Consider the following 18,453-nt stretch of genomic DNA (forward strand, 5'->3'; position numbering starts at 1 on the left):
TAAATGTGACTTTTTATTACTCGCTGTATTGATCTGATCTGTATAATCTGACATCAATTAAAGCTGAGGCAGCTGTTTAATACAAGTAAGAAGGTTTTTGACAATTTTTGAGAAAAATCTGTAATAAACTCCCAATTATATATTAGTGCAAAAAAGTGCAGGGATTTGTTGATTTTGTGTGAATTTTCATGATAATTTTCAAGAAACTGGAGGGACTGATTGATATAATTTGGCAGTAAACAGATAAAAACTGCATTGATTCAATTGATAACACTTAGTGTTTAGTCTAGAATCTAGAGGGCCATGTAAAAAGCTATGGCGGGCCAGATTTGGCCCACAGGCCTTGAGTTTGACACGTTTTCAGTTATCGTTTACATTCACACTGCGTTTCTAAAAGATTTCACTCAAACCTTTGCGTTTTTATTCAGCTAACATGCTTTATCTTGCATAAAAAGAGTAAAAACATTTTCCTTTTTCTGTATTTGGAAGAATTAAAATGTTTGAAACAAATGAAATCGTGAAAAACGGGGCTACTTACTTTCACATGCAGGGAGGAAGAATATGATAAGAGAATTGTAGAGATTTTTGAGTCAATTTATGCAGTAATATAATATTTTAACACAATGGATTCCAATAATTGTGGAGAGTTGCTGCCAAGATAAACATTTATATATGTTGGATGTTCCACACATAGTTTGAACCTATAATCAGGTTGCAGCGAAGCTTCTACGTTTACGTTTTTACAGCAGCAGCATCATCAGAGATAGCATAAGAGTTCAGATTTAAATTCCTGAAACTTCGACTGGTGGAAGAAACCAGCGCTTTGTTTAGTCAACACCTCTGTTCAAGTCAAAGAAGCACTTTTTGGCAGAATCCCTGCAGCTTGAGGAGGAAGCTGATCGCTCCTAAATGGGTCACGGCGCTGAGGGACCTTCGTCCTTATAAGGTAAAGCAGGAAGTCCCTCTGTCTTGACAGCTGCCTCCTCTGCATTTCAGCCTCACACACATAAACACACTCAGGCAGCTGCTGAGATCAACTGTTGTCCAGCACAGACAGGATTATATGTTTTGTGCAAACTTAACCCACAGCATAACTATGTTTTACTGTGGATTTGATGCAATAATTTGTTCAATCAATAAATAAATTGAAGGGAAACTCATCTAACAGTGTTGAAATGATTCATTGTAGTCATTCTGATGAAATCAGCAGAAGTTTTAAAGCTCACACCTGCCTGTTGCAAACAGCTGAGAGTTTTTAACAAACAGATATTCTATTACACAGGTGTCAAACTCAAGGCCTATGGGCCAAATCCGGCCCACCATGTTTTATGTGGCCCTCTAGATTCAAGACTAAACAATAAATATGCTTAAATATGATGTTAATCCAATCAATGCAGTTTTTATCTATTTACTGCCAAATTATATCAATCAGTCCCTCCAGTTTCTTGAGAATTATTGTGGAAATTCACACAAAATCAACAAATCCCCCCATTTTTTTATTATAGATATAAACAGTTTACTGTATTTGATTTACTTTTTATTGTGATTATTATACAAAGCGATAATTCTGTGTTGATTTAAATATTTCAACCCTTTACAATTCTTAAATAACCTACAGGATAATTATTAAACACTTTAAACCAGACAGCCTCTTATTGCCTTATTGAGAACCGATAACTATACATGGTAAAACCCAACCAATCAGTCCTCATTCAGAGTCATTATGCTTTGAATAAATGACTGGCGTGTTTCACTGAGTGCCCAGATCTGTGCGAAGCAGACGCCGTGAAGAGCTGATAAAGTCAGCCCTATAAATAAATGGGGTGCTTTGAAAGTTTCCATGTCAGCACTCCATTGTCCTGCACAACGAGGGGATCGACTGGACCACAGACGGGGCTTGTTTGTGCAAATAAGGAGCCCAGAGTGGCATGCTGCTCTGTCTGCAGGGTGTTAATTTGGTATTCCCTGCAGGAAGAAGCCAGTTACATCATCAGAATGGGATTCTCACATTTAACCTCCAAAAGTAGGAGAGAGAAAGAAAAAATTGCCTCGTATCTTTACATTTTTACTGGGTAAAAGTGTAAAAAATAATCTTCATAGTTTGATTGATGGCCACAATTTTAATATTTCAGTTTTGAGTTTGTCTATAATCACATTTCAGCAAATAATAGCCAATTATCCCTGATTGTACCACATCTGTACTGAAATGCTGTTAAACTACCCTCTTAAGGTGATAAAATATGAATAAATAAGTGTCTCAGCATTCGATGAGTCCTTAAAGTTAGATAAGGTTTTTTTCACACAAATGTAATTTGGCAGAATACAGATAAAAAACTGCTTTAATTTGATTACTAAAATAATTTAGGTACACAACTGAAGTCTCTTGTTATGTGTATCTGTTAGAGTCTGGAGGTCAGGCTCCAAATCAAGTTCTGGTTAAGGCCTCAAATGACTTTGAAATAAACCGACTGGCACTTGTATTTATTTATTTGTGGTAGGAAAATCTGCATGCTCACTCAACCCAGGAAAGCAGCAGTATTAAAAAAAATAAAAAAAAGAGGATATTTTTTTAGTTTTATTCCAGATTTTCAAATTAGGTGGCACCAAATAACAAATTAAGCTAAGCTAACTTAATTCACTTGTATGTCAAGTTAAAAAAAATAATAATAAAAAATAAGCAAACAATATATGTAAAGTTTTTTTAAATGGGTGGAAGGCCCCAATGTTTAAGGATTGTAGAACCGTCCCTGGCCTCCATTTTGACGTAGCTTACGTATTCAACGTTTCTCTGGCTGAACCCTACCAACCGTTTTCGAGTCCATAGCAACCGTTAAGACTCGCGGACCCGAGCTGTTTTCGTCTCAGCAGTTTTCCTTTTAACGGCGGTTATTATTCTGTGCATCTACAGTGACAGTTTCTGTCATGGAGGAGGACGGGAAGAAGTCACCGCCTCCAGTTCAGCAGATTTTCGTGAACGACGTCCACACGTATGTTTCAAAGCACGTCGCCGAGGTAAGGGGTGAACAAAGTTTCGGTACCAGTTAAAGTCAGATAGCTGTGGTACGTACTCTGACTTTATTTTACCTGGGAAGATTATAGGAGAGATTGAAGCTCCTGATGAGTCGGACGATGATGACACAGGAGACGAGACACCGACTCCCCTGGACGAACCTGCTTTTCAGGTGGTAGGAACGTCCATCAATGAGGAGAAAGTACAGAATCTACACCAACTGTATGTGGTGAGTCAACTGCTTCATTTGCTCCTATTTATTTAAAGATCACGTCATAAATGCAAACTATTGTGTAAACAAAAAAGAATTATGCTAATAAATACCGAATAGTTGCTGATGGCTCATAAAAATGACGGAAGCCGTCAGCACATCATGTGTTAGTGATGTATTGGAACACTAATTTTTTAATTTAGATTTTAATCATAGCCCTCAAATTATTATATTATGGCATAATGTAATAATTATAAACACAGTTGTTTTTTGGGATAATTGTCAACTGTTACTTTTAGATCAGGAGTTTTCAACATGAGGCCCGGGGGCCATTTGTGACCCATAGAATAATTTTTGTAGCCCCCAACCACAAGTGCAAATTGATACAATCTTGGCCAAATTTTGAGGATTTTGTAGTGAGTAATGTATATTTTCCTAGATGGAAAATGTTAGGTACAAAATAAACAGTTTTGTTTTAATATTTAACTTTTAATCATAGCAACATTTTACGAATCAGTGTAAATCCACAATAAATTCAAACTAATTCACCAAACAATAGCTTTTAAATTTGAGTGAACAGTTTAAATAAATCATTACTATGAGTGTTACTAATATCCTGTTGTGTTTTTTGCCAGTCCCCAAGCAGAGCGGAGCTGCAGGAGCTGCTGCTGGAGTGTGATGTTGTGGTTTACTGCGTCACTGAAAGTGCAGCTCAACAGCAGATTGAAGAAGCAACATGGGCATTAGCAGGCAAGAGTTACAAAACACAACAATAGTGTTACCGACTGGCTTTCTGATATCGTTCACAAATCAACACTGCCTGTTTTTTTTGTTTTTTTTTTGTGGTCTTTTTACAAACAGTCCTTCGGGATGAGATGGAAAACTTCAAAACCCGGAGATATTTCATCCTCGTCTCTACACTGATGACTTGGACGAATTTCAGGGTTTCAGACCCAGTAAATCACAAAAAATCTAAATCTAAAAAAATAACATCATTTAATTCTAATCTTTACATTTTTCTAATATAAAGTTATTAATTTTTATTTCAGAATAACCCAGTTGTTCCGTTTTTAGAAGAAGATTTTCTCCGAAGAAGGCCTCATCCCAAGTTCAGGAAACACAATGAGCTGGAGAAACTTGTGCTCAAGTTGCCCCGAGGTGTACGTGATTTCACTGTTATGATGGATATTTCACTGTCCCACAAAGCAAATTACACCACAACAATGGAGACAATTAAGAAAGCATTGATAGAACTGTAAATATATATATATATTCTCATTTTGCAGAAAGCATCTAAGCTCAAAGGTTATGTCGTATGTGCTGGATTTCAGTACGGGATGGGAGAAAATCTCTTCCACTACTTTTTTAAGGTAAATATAATAAATCCCTTATGAACACATAATTTGTATTAAAAAAAAAATCTTACCAAGTATTTTAGTGCAAATATCTTACTGCTCTTGAAATGAGAGAAAACTAACTTATAAATAACTTTTCAACAGGACATAAGAGCTTGTTTTAAGTCAATAATCTCTTAATAGATTAAGAGTTCTAATTCTATTGGTGCCGTTACCTAGCAACGCCATCCCCGTCACCTAGCAACCCAGTTCTAGTTGCATTGACAGATTATTTCACTTCTAACAAGACATTTTCCCATTTTATAAGTTAATTTATCTGCCAATGTGTTTTTTTAAACAATATTAAGAAATTATTGACTTAAAACAAACCCGTACCGCTTGCTAAAACGTTATTTCAAGTGTAATAAGATATTTGCAGTAGAAACTGGACTAAAATTACTTGGTAAGATTTTGTGTTTTTGCAGTGTATTTTACATTTTTTTGTCATTTGCATTTTTTTTTAGGTTTCATGGTCGATGGAGGAGCCAAAGGTTCCCATATTTGGAAGTGGTGAAAATTTTATTCCCATGATTCATGTTCGTGACCTTGGAAGGTAAATTTATTTATCGATGTGTAGTGTTGTTGTTTGTTATTTGGGTAAAAATTGGATCAAAAGTGAACAGACTTCTAATTTATTGCAGAGTGGTCCAAGGCATCATTAAGGTGAAGCCAAGTTCAAGGTACATCCTTGCCATTGATGAGTCCAAGAACACGTTAGAGGAGGTTGTCAAGGTAGCATTTTATGTCAGAATTAAGCTATAATAACAATATCGTGTGTAGACCAATAAAACGTCATAAAATGTTTATTTAGCCTCTTATCTTTTAACTCTTTAGACTATTAGTGATGTGCTCGGACCAGAAAAAATCAGCAAATTACTTCCAGAAGACGCCATCAGAATGAACGCTTTTAAGGTACAACTTGTATAAACAAACTCAAAACAAATCTTATTTTCAATGCTCTTTACCCTCTAATTGTTTTCCCCCAAAAAATCCCAAAACATGAGATGTAAAATCAAACCTGCAAAAAAAGAAAAATCAGATGAATTTAATATTGATTCAACAGTTCAGTTTGTTTCTGGTAACAGCCGGAAGAACTGGACTGTCTCAATGTCAACCTGCAAGTGGAAGCTTCTATAGTCAGCGACTCTTTGACCTTTGACTGGACGAGTGAAGAAGGACTGGTGAAAAACATCAAGAACATCGTGAAGGAGTACAAACTCGCAAGACAGCTTCTCGTAAGTATTTAACCCTTCAAATCAGAGTGTTGTTTGTGTCAAATCCGTCTTTATCTAAACATTTGATAGATTAGAATCCCTCTTTGATACTAAGCTTGTTTTCAAATGACAGCAGTGGGTTATATCTTTATTTTCTGTAGCCGATTAAGATCTGCCTGATTGGCCCTCCGGCGGTTGGGAAGACGACTCTTGCCATGAAGCTCTGCCAGTACTACAAACTTCATTACATCAACGTCAAAAGCATGTTTGATGAGAAAATTACTCAGCTGGTCAGTGGAAACACAAAATGCAACAGAGATACTCAGTGTATACTGCCCCCTTGTGGAAATGATTAAGCGTTTGCACATTTTGTTAAACCCAAAAGTCAAAGTGTTGTATTGTGAGTTTATGTGACAAACAAAATCTTATCAAGTTTTTTTGGTCTAGTTTCTAGTGCAAATATCTTGGTACACTTGAAATAAGATAAAAGTAATGACAAGTAACTTTTCAGTAAGAAATAGGAGATTGTTTTAAGTAATATTGATGAAAATGTATTTGTTCCATGGGATAGATTATCTCATTTATACCACGACATTTTTCTCATATATAATCCAGGGGTGTCAAAAATAATTTTCGTTTTGAGCCAAATCCAGATCATGAATGCTCTTAAAGGGCCGGTTGTACCAGAATGTGTTGATAAACCTGATCACAAACTGTTAAAATATCAATGAATCCTATTGAACAGCTTTTCAGTTCCTCCAGGATTTCGTGATTCCTTTTGTGATTTTTTTTGTGTTTGTGGCTCTAATTTGGAAATATTTGCACTTATTTATGAAGGTAAATGTGACTTTTTATTACTTGCTGTATAGGAGATCTGTATCATAGATCCTGGACTATAATCTGACATCAATTGAAGCTGAGGCAGCTGTTTAGTACAAGTAAGAAAGTTTTTGACAATTTTTGAGAAAAATCTACAATAAACTCCAGTTAGCACAATTTGCCAGTTATCAGCATAAAAGTGATATTTGTGTGAATTTCCATGATAATTCTCAAGAATCTCAAGGCCACATAAAAAGCTGTGGTGGGCCACATTTGGCCCACGGGCCTTCAGTTTGACAGGTGTTATAAGTGAATTAATTTGCCATTGGAACTAGTATTTTTTCATTAATATTAAGGAATTATTGACTTAAAACCAGCTCCTATTTCTTGCTGAAAGATGGCTTGTAAGTTAGTTTTAGTAAGTTAGTGCACTAAGATATTTTCACCAGAAACTAGACCAAAGATACTTGAAAATATTTTGTGTTTTCAGTGAATATATTAGGATTTGTACTAAGGATGAAAGTCATCCGTCAATAAGTTATTATTGATCAACAAATGATTCATTAATAAGTGGTCATTTTTAAAAAAAACTTGACTTTTCTCTTGTATTCATAAAATGAAGGGATAATTTTTTCATAATATGTTAAATAAAAAAAGCACATGGTTCAATTTTAACATTATTTAGTGTTTGTTGTTTTTAATACTGACTGAATAAACAGAAATTTGTGGTTTTCACATCGGCCTTAACTTTGGACCTGCCACAGTGGCTGGGAAAAATTGTAATAAAAAACACCAGCTAATATTCTAAATGTATATGTTATAAATGTTTTTATTTTTTCTGCAATATTTCCATTTAAAAGAACCAATAACATGGTCCTAGGTTTGGTTTTCTTGTCCTTTAAGTTTTATATCATTTTCCATCACACAGAAAAAAAACTAACCTCTTTTTTTAAATAAAATTTGAGGTTTTTATTCATTTTAAATCCTAAAAATAGACATAAAATGGGGATTATTTTAAAAAATAATCTTTCCAAATCTTGTGACATTTGGGACTGTAAACAAGTTTTTTGTTTTTGGCTGGCCTGAGAGTAAAATAGCTCCGTAAGTTATAAACGTTGTCGACTTTCCACTTTACTATTATGCTGTAGAGCAGCTGCAGCTCCATGACAAACATAAAGAGGTGTTTTCTGTTCACCATGTTTGTTTCTACGTTTCGCAGGAGACAATAATAGCTACCGAGGAGTATGAAGAAGAAGTTGCCGAAGAAGCTCAAGCTGCTGCTCACGACCAGCTGGAATACATCCAGAGGACTCTGGAGGACAACGAAGGCGAGTCGACAAAATAAAAACACAACAGCAAAGAGAGTTTTCAGTCAACGGAGGCTGATAAATCCCAAATCCTAATTCACGCACTGTAAAACATAACTTGAAAATGAAAGTCCACCTGCTGCCTGGAAAATCCAACTTAAGTCAACCAGAAAATTGTTTTGGTTTTAACTCAGAAATTAAAGTTCATCAAGTTGATTTAACAAGAGACAACGTTGTTTTTTAAGTTCATTAATCTTGAATTGTGAGTTTTAACTTAATGCTGCAATTTAAACCAAATAGTTATTTCACAATAAAAAGAAAAAAAAACTGCCCTCACCTAATTTCTCTATTATTTCACTCGTAATATCAAGTTAAAACAACTACTTATTGTATATTAAAATAATTAAAATTATTGTTTCAAATTGCAAGAACAACATTTCTGATCTGATAATGAATTTTATTAAATTCAGCTCAAAAACATTTAGTGTGAACAGGACATTATCCTCAAACTAATAAACGAGTCAGATCAATGTAACGCACCTCCATAAAAACATGCCGCTAAGCATTCTGGGAAATAATTCCCACTCCTGTCTTTTTCTTCTTTCAGTTTTTTAAGTGTTAACCTAAAAACTCCAGTTTATTCAACTCTTGTAGGCTTGACATAACTGAACAAATGTTAACACAACTTACTGCTGTAAGTTTATCTTTCACAAACTCACACATTCAGGTTCAAAATCTAAAACTTGACCAATTTATTTGACTTAAAAAGTAGAAAATAACTAAATGCGGCTCAAATGTTTTACAGTGTACGGAAATGTCCTTGAATTAAATTTGACTTTAAAAAGCTTTGATGTCGTTTGATTTTTGCTGTTTTTCCTTGTTTTTTCAGGTGTTGTGACTGAGGACCTGATTTTTGAGGTTCTGCGTGAAAAGCTTTACTCCAAAGGATCCATGAACCAAGGGTTTGTTCTGGACGGCTTCCCTGAGACTCTGGATCAGGCAAATATGGTTTTTGCTGGTATGTTTTATCCGTCAATACAGCTTTTGTCAAATTAATGATTGAAAACGCATCAGTGTTATGAGTGAAATGGTGATTTTCATTCTGTTCAGATGAGAGTCAGGAGAACCAGGATGTAGATGTACTGTCCAAGATGCCGCGGTACAACAAGAGCGTGACCCCAGGTTCTGCTCACAGCATCAACTAGTCGCTGTAGTTAAAATGCATCAACTCACAATTGCTCAAGTGTGTTTTTTCTTCTTCCGTATCTGCATTAGAGTACATTTTTTCCCTCGAAGCACCAGATGATTTCTTGTTCAAGCGAGTGCAGGAGCTTCCAGAGTGCGTAGCTGAGAAGATGCGCTACACCCAGGACGAATTCAAGTCTCGTCTGGGTGCATACCGGCAACGATGCAGAGCTCCAGTAACTTTGTTGGACTTTTTTGATCACCGGGAACTCCATCCAGAATATTTAGGTAGTCTGCAAAACCATAATTGACCACAAGGGGTCACCACAGCAAGTCTTTTTGTACCTCATATATATTTATGTAAAAGAAGAAGCTGCTTGTATAAAGAAAACAAAAATTACGCCCTTGGAATATTAGGGGAAAATATAATGTTCTTCTTTTCCCAGACATCAGCTCAGATGATTCGGAGTACACATCTTCTATGAAGAAGATTATTGAGATTATAGGGGAGCCCAAGAACTACGGCGGGACTCCAGAGGAGCAGGCGGAGCAGAAGAGAAGGAAGGAGGAAGAGAGGAAGCAGAAGCTGGCGGCAGAGGCAGCAGAGAGGAAGGAGAGGAAGGCGGTTACTCTGGCTGAGATGACGGGTCACTACGAGGACTGGGTGAGCTCAGAAACTAGGAGCTTTAAAAAACACCAAATAAAGATTGCTTAAAGCCTGTGAGTGTGCTTTTTGCAGAAGAAGAACCTGGGGATGGTGGTGGAGCAGGAGTCTGAAATGTTGGAAGCCAAAGCTCTTCCTCTCAGAAACTACCTGATGAAGTACGTGATGCCTTCGCTGGGCGAGGCCATGCTGGAGTGCTCCAAGGTCAAACCGGAAGACCCCGTCGACTTCCTGGTGCTTACGCCGCAGCCCGTCACAAAGCTGGTCAGCTTGTTGATCAATCTGTCCTTTTCTAAGGTCTGTTCTGCTTCTCGCAGGCTGAACATCTTTTACGGAACAGCACAGAAGACTGAATGACATCAGATCTAAACGCCGTCACTCAAAATCTTAAGATGTTATGATAAAAAGTGCAGCACTTAATCCTCTAATCTAAATTCAATAAAAGCAAGTTTTATGCAATGGAAAGTGTCACATTTTTGCAAAAATGTGACATCTGCATTTGTAAATGTTAATTAAATGGCAGATTAAGGAACTTGTCTTTGTAAGTTTCCTTATTAACTCTTAGTTGTGAAAGTTTGACATTCTGCATTTAGAGAAAACCAATTAGAGATATTTGACTAAACCTTTGAACTCAAAATTACAAGCTACTGAACTAAATAAACAGTTTAAATAACAAGGGAAGCAGCAATGTCCAGGGGATGAAAGAGACAAAATGCAAGGAAAAAATATGATTGGTCTAATTAAAAAAACAAAACAAAAAAAAAAAGTGAAAACTTAACAAAATGGCACCATTTTTACTTTCAGTTGCATAAAATATATATTTTTAAATATAACCTTTAACATTAGTGCTTATTACTTCCAGCATCTACTCTGACCATTCCTACAAAATTAATGTATTTTACATACACTTAGCTTTTCTTTTCTTTTGTTGATTAGTGTTATTCTTGCCACTCTTCAAAAGAAAAAAGACAAGAGAACATAAGACAGATGTAAGCTGATGTGCATGACTCGGGACACGGCTATAAGAAAATGGCTGCTTGCCTAAAATCTGCCTAATTCTGGAGTCAGAGCAATAATTTATGTTTAAGCGAAACATGAAATATTTTCCAGGGTTCTTAGTTAAAAATGACAAAACAGCTGGAACTGTGCTAAATTAATGAATAAATGTTTAGCTTGCCATAAGGCAAAGTAGTGAAGATGTTAAAGGAGGTAAAAAAAAAAAAAAACCTTCAAAACTTGCAGCATTTTAGTAAATGTTCATGGCACTGTAAAAGCAAAACCCCAAACTTCCAAGCAGATTGTACAAATAATATGAACACTAAGTGACTAAAATACACTTTGTGGCTGCAGATGGTGAATGACTCAGTTCGGACTGAGCTGCAGAGCCAACACTTACTGGAAGGAGGAGTATTCCCCCAGTGTTTCCAGTAAAGATGTAATAATGTATGAAGTTCTATAGCTCAGAAAAACAATCAACTAAATACTGTATTTTCCAGCTGAGCAGAAATATAATGCAGTATACTGGATGTATGTGTGCGTTATCACCAAAGCAAGAGGAACAAAGGTGAAATTATCTGCCTGTTCTTGGCAACAACCATAAATACCACAGATGCAAGAGGTCAAACCTCAGGCATTCCACTGGTAAAGCCTCCAGTTCAACACTAGGTGGCGCAGAAAGATTTTCTTTGGAATAGAATAGAAATATCCTTTTAATGTTTCAAAGTGGGGAAATTATGGTGTAGAAGCAAAAAAAAAAAAAAGTTGTAGATTCACAAACATACTGCACATAAGGGCAAAATTACAACATAAAATAGTGCAACTGAGTACAATAATTTTTACAAAACGTTCATGTGTGTTTGTGTACATCTTACCTAAGATCTTCTCATAAAAGTCACAGATCTTGGAGGTTAACCCAGACAATTAAAATAAACCCAAATACATTTTTAATAAGGATTTATAAAGATATTAAGTGGAGCTTATGGCAGTGGTTGGTTATTGTTTCAACAATAACAATTGTGCCACTGCCATCATGGTTTGTGTCAGTTGGTAAAAGTAAGTGTTAACAGAAAGTAAAGACTCTGCGTTTGTATGTGTCTTTGTAGGAAATGCATTGTAATTTTCTCCAATGTACCATCTGGTGCAAATAAAGGATTTATTTTTTGCTGTTGATTCCTGTGAGCTGGCAAAATTACCAACAGTGCCCTGCAGTCTGTATGCATGGCATGAAGACTGTACTCTCATTTAGTGGACAAAAATCTTTCCATTTTCACCCTACTTTTGAATAATGTCCAAGAAAGAAGAGAGGAGTTGTGGAGCAGATGTAGTGTGTGTGTGTCTATCCCTGTGGAAGAGCCGGTGAGCCGGCGGTGGTCCTGACCATGTGGGTTTATTTGCTACGGTTCCAGTCACAACAGCCTCTAACGCCCCAGTGGTGGTCACAAAAATACTCACACACACACGTTGGAAATGGCCTGCACCACCACGCCTGTGGTGGTCACCCAAACATGAGCCGGCGGTGAAAATGCTGGAGGAGGACCACACACACACACACACACACACACACACACACACACACACACACACTGAGGAGAGCAGTGAACTCTCTCAGTGTTTCTTGTTGCGTCACACACACATTATATCTAGTCTTCACGCATTTAAGAATAAAGTCCTAAATCATTCTGTTTAATTTTAACATTATTGTCGAAGTGAAGTTTGTCAAAAGTTGTTTATTTACTCCTTGAATTTAGCTGCTCTTGACTGTTGGTGGTTACCATAGCAACCAGTAACCGACAGCTCCGCCCCCCCTTTTTCTGTTGCCGTTGGTAACTGCTACATTAGGATCAGCTCTGTGTTTTCTTTACAAGTATTATACTATAACATATATTTTAGATTATTTTAATCGTTTACAGTGTTTCATGAGTAATTTTGCTGTGTTTTCTATACGTTTTTAACTGTTATCAGTATTAATGATGTGCATTTCAGCTGTGTTTAATTTTACAACTGCTAACTGCTATTAGCTACTCATTGGGAGCTACTGCTTTGTAGTTTAGGGTTATTTACTATATTTTATTTAATGTTTAGTGGCAGAAGCTGCTGCACTGACGCTAGCCACCAACTTGACTTCTTCTTTTGTTAGAATAAATACAGTGAATAAATACTGGATCTGAGATTAACATAGAGGGGATACACATGCATACAGACTCCATCAAGCAACAACTAATAACCTGAGTTTGACAGCATAATTTGCATTTGTTGGAGGATAGAAGCTGGCCCTGTGTCAGTGTGAGCTTCTGAATACAGGCATGCTTTAGTGTGCATGCAAAGCATTCAACCATAACTAGGCCCCAAAGGTCAAACCTCATGTGTTTGACCTTTAGGAGACAACATGTTCACTGTGTTGTCAGGGGAAAAGTGTTTTTGATAGTTTCCTCATTGAAGTTGAGCACAGTCCATCAGATTTCAATTTAAAATTCAAAATACTACAAAGTAACGATTCCACGTATGACGCCATATTAAAAAAGACAAGAGGAGTAAATTTCCACTAAATTTTTAGATTAATCCCAGAAATTTTTTTTGAAAAAAACCTTGAGAAACTTCTGGGTTTGAAAAGTTCAAAATTTGAGAAAAAAGTTTTTGTTCTAGATGATTTTCAACTTTTTAAGATCATAAATTCCGTTTTTTTTCTTGCAAATTTTTCACTTTTCAAACTCAGAAATGTCCATTTCTTACTGCAGTTTCTCTTGCATACAGCCCCATGCGTAAACGCTTCTGGACTTCCTGTTGTAATAACTTGTAATAGGATGTAATAAGCGTTGCAATAACAAGCTCTGAATGCTAAGCTTAAAAGTCTAGTTGATCTGTTAGCAAGAAAGACACTTTCCATTTATTCTGAGTTTTATTGTGTTATTAAATAGTTCTCCTTCCAGTTGAACTCCCCTGATTTTTTATAACTTTGCAGAAAAACAATAAAAAATTTCCTCTATTGCAAAAATAAAACTGTCTACTCAAATAAATCTTTATTCCAGCTTTACTTCAAACAGCTTCTCCACTGTATTATAATGTTGATATTCTTCAGAACCCCATCCAGATCAGTTCATCACACATGCTTTACCTCATCCAGTAACTTTTTCTTTTTGGGTTTAAGATCAGATGGCAGTCTTATTAGGAGTGAGCAGCTAACTCATAGCAGTTCCTCTGGGGCTGTGAAGGTCTGTCAGATCATTTTTTATCCTTTTTTTAAAGCATGTGGGATCCTGCTGCTCCGTCTGGCAGACATTTGTTTGTGTGTGCAGTTTAAAAATTAGAACCTAAAAATAAATAATTTGGAGCGCTACCAACCTGCTGTGACGAGGTTGCATTTTGGGCAGGAGGTTAGCATGGTTTGTGAAACCGCAATTTTACGACAATCAACACACACCAGTGTGTCAGGCCACAGATTAATGCACAGGTGTCAAACTCAAGGCCCGTAGGCCAAATCTGGCCTGCCATAGTTTTTTATGTGGCCCTCTAGATTCTGGATTAAACATTAAGTGTGATTAAATATGATGTTATCAATCAAATCAATGCAGTTTTTATCTGTTTACTGCCAAATTATATCAATCAGTCCCTCCAGTTTCTTGAGAATTATCATGGAAATTCATGCTAAATCAACAAATTCCCACACTTTTTTGCACTAATAAATAATTGGGAGTTTATTCCAGATTTTTGTCAAAAATTGTCAAAATCTTTCTTACTTGTGCTAAACAGCTGCTTCAGCCTTAATTGATGTCAAATTATAGTCCATGATCTATACAGCGAGTTATAAAAAGTCATAAATAAGCGCAAATATTGCAAATATTTCCAAATTAGTACCACAAACACTTTGATTTTTATTGGAGAAAAATCACAAAAAGAATCACGAGGAACTGAAATCCTGGAGGGAGTGAAAATATGTTCAATAATAGTATTTAATTTGAAGGATTTGTTGATATTTTAGCAGTTTGTGATCAGGTTTTATCACATTCTGGAACAACCGGCCCTTTAAGAGCGTTTACGATCTGGATTTGGCACAAAACGAAAATGAGTTCGACACAGCTGGATTAGATGCTTTAGCACCCGGGTCCACCTCCACTGGATCGAGAAGGTTTCTGTATTTTGAAAACATTTTGGGAGCTTTTACGCTCCTCCATGCAGAATACAGTCAGAGTATGCAGCTTTAGTTAAGTCGCTGTCTAAAATCAGTGTGAAGGGAAGGTTGATATATCTGTCTGGTTAAAGACGCCTGGTTGATTTATGACACTGACCTCCAAATGACTTTACATAACGCCACAACTATACTTTATGTTGACAGTTAATGTGCGTGTCTGTGGTTGTTTACTGAGTAAAACCAGGACATGAGCAGCAGCTTATGTATGAAACCGAGGCTGTTTTAATGTGAACTGACCAGCCTTTCTCCCATGTGCTTAACGGCTGCTGAGTCAACTCACAAGAAGAAGAAGAAAAAAAAAAAGAGTGTAAAGGACAAAAAGCAGACAGCACAGAGGTAGAGCAAAGTGTCTGAGAGCTGCACTTTCCATCCAGAGCAGCTGGATTTCAGTTAATCTAAACACGGGCACGGAAAAGGAGACAGAATTTTATATTTGCAACTCCTCCCAAAAACGCTGGACGAGGCTTAGCTTTGGGTAAGAGAACTTGTCTGGACTGGGTCATGTGGTGGGCCAAGTTTTTAAAGAACCAGACCTCATTTTAGTGAGGTTTTAAATGAGTTATTCCCCAGCCTTGGAAGGCTTTGGCATGGTTTATTCTCACAATTTTTAAAGGGTTTTGCTTCCCTTTGCTGCACAGATGATACTGAGGCCCATCTCCTCGTAAAGCCCGGTAACACCTCCGATCTATCCTGGGAAAATCAGATACAGATGTGAAGAAAGCTTGAACACTGTTACTGTCCTGTCATCTGTCCAGAAACTGGAATTAGAACGTGTAATAAGAGAAAAAACTTATTTTGTCCCGCAATATATGAAGAAATAACTTTGACCTGAATGAAAACGGTATAAGAGCAGCCAAAGTTGTCAAACTGGTCTAATGAGTGTTTATAAAATAAGATGTATCCCCATAAAGAGGAGTTTAAATGAAATTTAAACCACCAGATTCCTTGTTTTTACCGCCGAAGCTCATAATGAAAACCTTCAATCTTACAGGCTTTGACAGAACGTGGCATGTTTAGCAGCGAGAGAAAATCCACCAACCTGCAACAAGCCCACCACTGCATCGCTCCCAAACAGCAGAGATGGTTCCCAGCACCAAAAAGATTCAGCAATTACATTCAAATGAGCTGTTTGGAGAAGCAGGGAAGCTAAACAGGAGGGCAGATCATCTTCCACTGTAATTACAAAACCCAAGTCGCTGCAGGTAAACAGCTCTCCCACATGTGAGCAGCAAACAAATCTCTTTAACTGGATCCAGTTTTATCGTCTTTTAACTCACAATTGGAAATGTGGGACAAGTTCCCTCCACTGGGATGGGAGGAACATGGTTCCTCAGTTGTTGTTTCCTGTTTGTAAAATGTTTGCATGTAGAACTGGTGCTGCGCTCAAACCAAACGCGTTTAGCGCCTCAAAAACGCATCCGATGCTTCAAGTTCGACGCGTGTGCACTCACGCTGGCAAAGGGTTAATAGATAAACTTATCCTACTGATATAAAAATAACATGTTAAAAGTCAGGTTTTTTTTATTTTCTGCGTTACTTGCTGACTCACTTTGGAGCAGGTGCGACTTCACTCTTGGTTACCTGAGCCTGACTGAAGCTCCCAGGCTGTTTGTACAGCTGTGCATGCAATGAGCTCTTTGGGGGCCTGTCAAAGTCAATGCTTAGCTAACGTCTCAGGTTGTGTATGTTTGGAGGTTAGGTAATGTCTCAATGCGTCACATTCCTTCTTCTGCAGGTCTGATGACTGAAATCCCACAGAATAAACAGCAGCTGTCACACTGGCTTGGAAATAGTTTTTAATCACTGAAACTAGTCAATTAACTATCAATTTAGTGAAAGTTTCTAATGCATAATGTCAATGAGATTAGCTAAAAGTACGCAACAAAACAAATAATTAAAAAAGGCAACAAAACAAATAATTTCTTGAAATACTTCAGTGCTACTGCTTTAGTTGTCAGTAGCGTTCCTTAGAGGTTTTGGTCAATGTCTACATGGCTGCACAATTGATTATCAACTGATCAAGGATTTTATTTAAGAAAGAAATACGAGATACATTTGTAATTTATTACATCATCTTGATGGAGAGAAGGTTTCTTAGGTGTAATTACAGCTACGTTTTTTACTGCGGTCAGATTAATCGTATCTCAAATGGGGGCAATAACCAAAAGAAACGCCTTTTTTGAATAATTTGGACAGGATTTGGTCCAACTTGCAAGTTGGAGGTTTAGTTGAAGCCAATATTTTTTTCTTTCTAAGCTCAACTGAATCAAAGCAATTATAGAGCCGGTTGTTCGTCCTAATCCTTCACATTAGGACGAACAAAGACAATAAGTTAAGAGACTAATATTTTAATTCCAGGCTGTCTATATTAAGATGTGGTTTTATTGCGGGGCAATTTTAAATTAGCTGGGCCGTGAATGTTTGTTGAACAGGTTTAGTGATCCTCGGCCTGAAAAGGTTTGAGAAACGTTGGTCTAAACCAACGTCTTCGTGGTCAGATCCAAATTATTCTCTGATGTAATCCTCTGTAAACATGTGACAGCACTGTTTTTGTTTAGAACCGGCAACAGACAATTACAGTATCACATCTCAGTTAATCCAAGTGCAAACACGACATTACATAACCGATTCGGAAACAGGCAGCAATCCTCAACTTCGGCAGCAAAAACGTATCAGATGTTAGCTGCAAAGTTCACTCAGCCTGGGAGCAATCACATGATCAAGCGGGCAGAGGTGCTACATCCATTAAATAATTACTTTCAAATGGAAAAAAGGACATTATGAAACTGTTTTTTTGTCAGTGGAAAAAGTCTGCACACACAAAAAAAGCTTTCATGTATCCCTCTAAGTAAATTCAGGCTTGTCAGATGTTCCAACGAACACACCTAATGGCAAGATTTATGCTGGCTCGGCCGAAGGAACCGTTCCAACTTTAAATACTTGCTGGAGATTTTTTGTCGTTTAACTCAAGGTTGTACTTTTCGTTCACATATAAAAATAAAACCAGGTTTCAGGAGCTTTAACATAATACATTGTAGTTGTTTTCCTCTGTGAATTATTATGTTTACTTGTGTCAGAATGATGACGAGTCACGACTGGAAAACCATAATTAAATGGCTCCTCTGTTTTGCAAACAATGTGCAAAAACAAAATCTTACCAAGTAATTTTGGTCAATTTTCTACTGCAAATATCTTGTTACACTTGAAAGAAGACAAACTAACTTAGAAGTAACTTTTCGACAAGATATAGAGATTTGTTTTGAGTCAATAATTCCTTAATATTGATGAAAAAGTACTTGTTGTATTGGCAGATAAATTAACTTATAACATGGGAAAAATGTCTTGTTATAAGTTAAATAATCTGCCAATAGAAAAAGTACTTTTTCATCAATATTAAGAAATTATCAACTTAAAACAAATCTCTATAGTTTGCTAAAAAGACTCTTGTAAGTTAGTTTGACTTA

General features: G+C 36.7%; 1 protein-coding gene across 1 annotated transcript; it reads left to right on the top strand.

Moving 5' to 3' along the window:
• Positions 1-2,922: 2,922 nt before the first annotated feature.
• Positions 2,923-10,336, top strand: LOC106907929 (adenylate kinase 7-like). The gene is made up of 18 exons (XM_014973846.2): positions 2,923-3,012; positions 3,093-3,239; positions 3,857-3,971; positions 4,083-4,177; positions 4,271-4,381; positions 4,508-4,591; positions 5,080-5,168; positions 5,257-5,347; positions 5,450-5,527; positions 5,701-5,850; positions 5,991-6,119; positions 7,868-7,976; positions 8,845-8,973; positions 9,066-9,137; positions 9,231-9,428; positions 9,587-9,804; positions 9,880-10,038; positions 10,122-10,336. Exons 1-18 carry the CDS (start codon positions 2,923-2,925, stop codon positions 10,155-10,157), a joined length of 2,100 nt encoding a protein of 699 aa, XP_014829332.2. The 3' UTR covers positions 10,158-10,336.
• Positions 10,337-18,453: the final 8,117 nt, after the last annotated feature.

Source organism: Poecilia mexicana, unplaced genomic scaffold, assembly GCF_051168715.1.
Source record: "Poecilia mexicana isolate PSO_F unplaced genomic scaffold, ASM5116871v1 scaffold_21, whole genome shotgun sequence".
In the NCBI taxonomy this organism is placed as follows: Eukaryota; Metazoa; Chordata; class Actinopteri; order Cyprinodontiformes; family Poeciliidae; genus Poecilia; species Poecilia mexicana.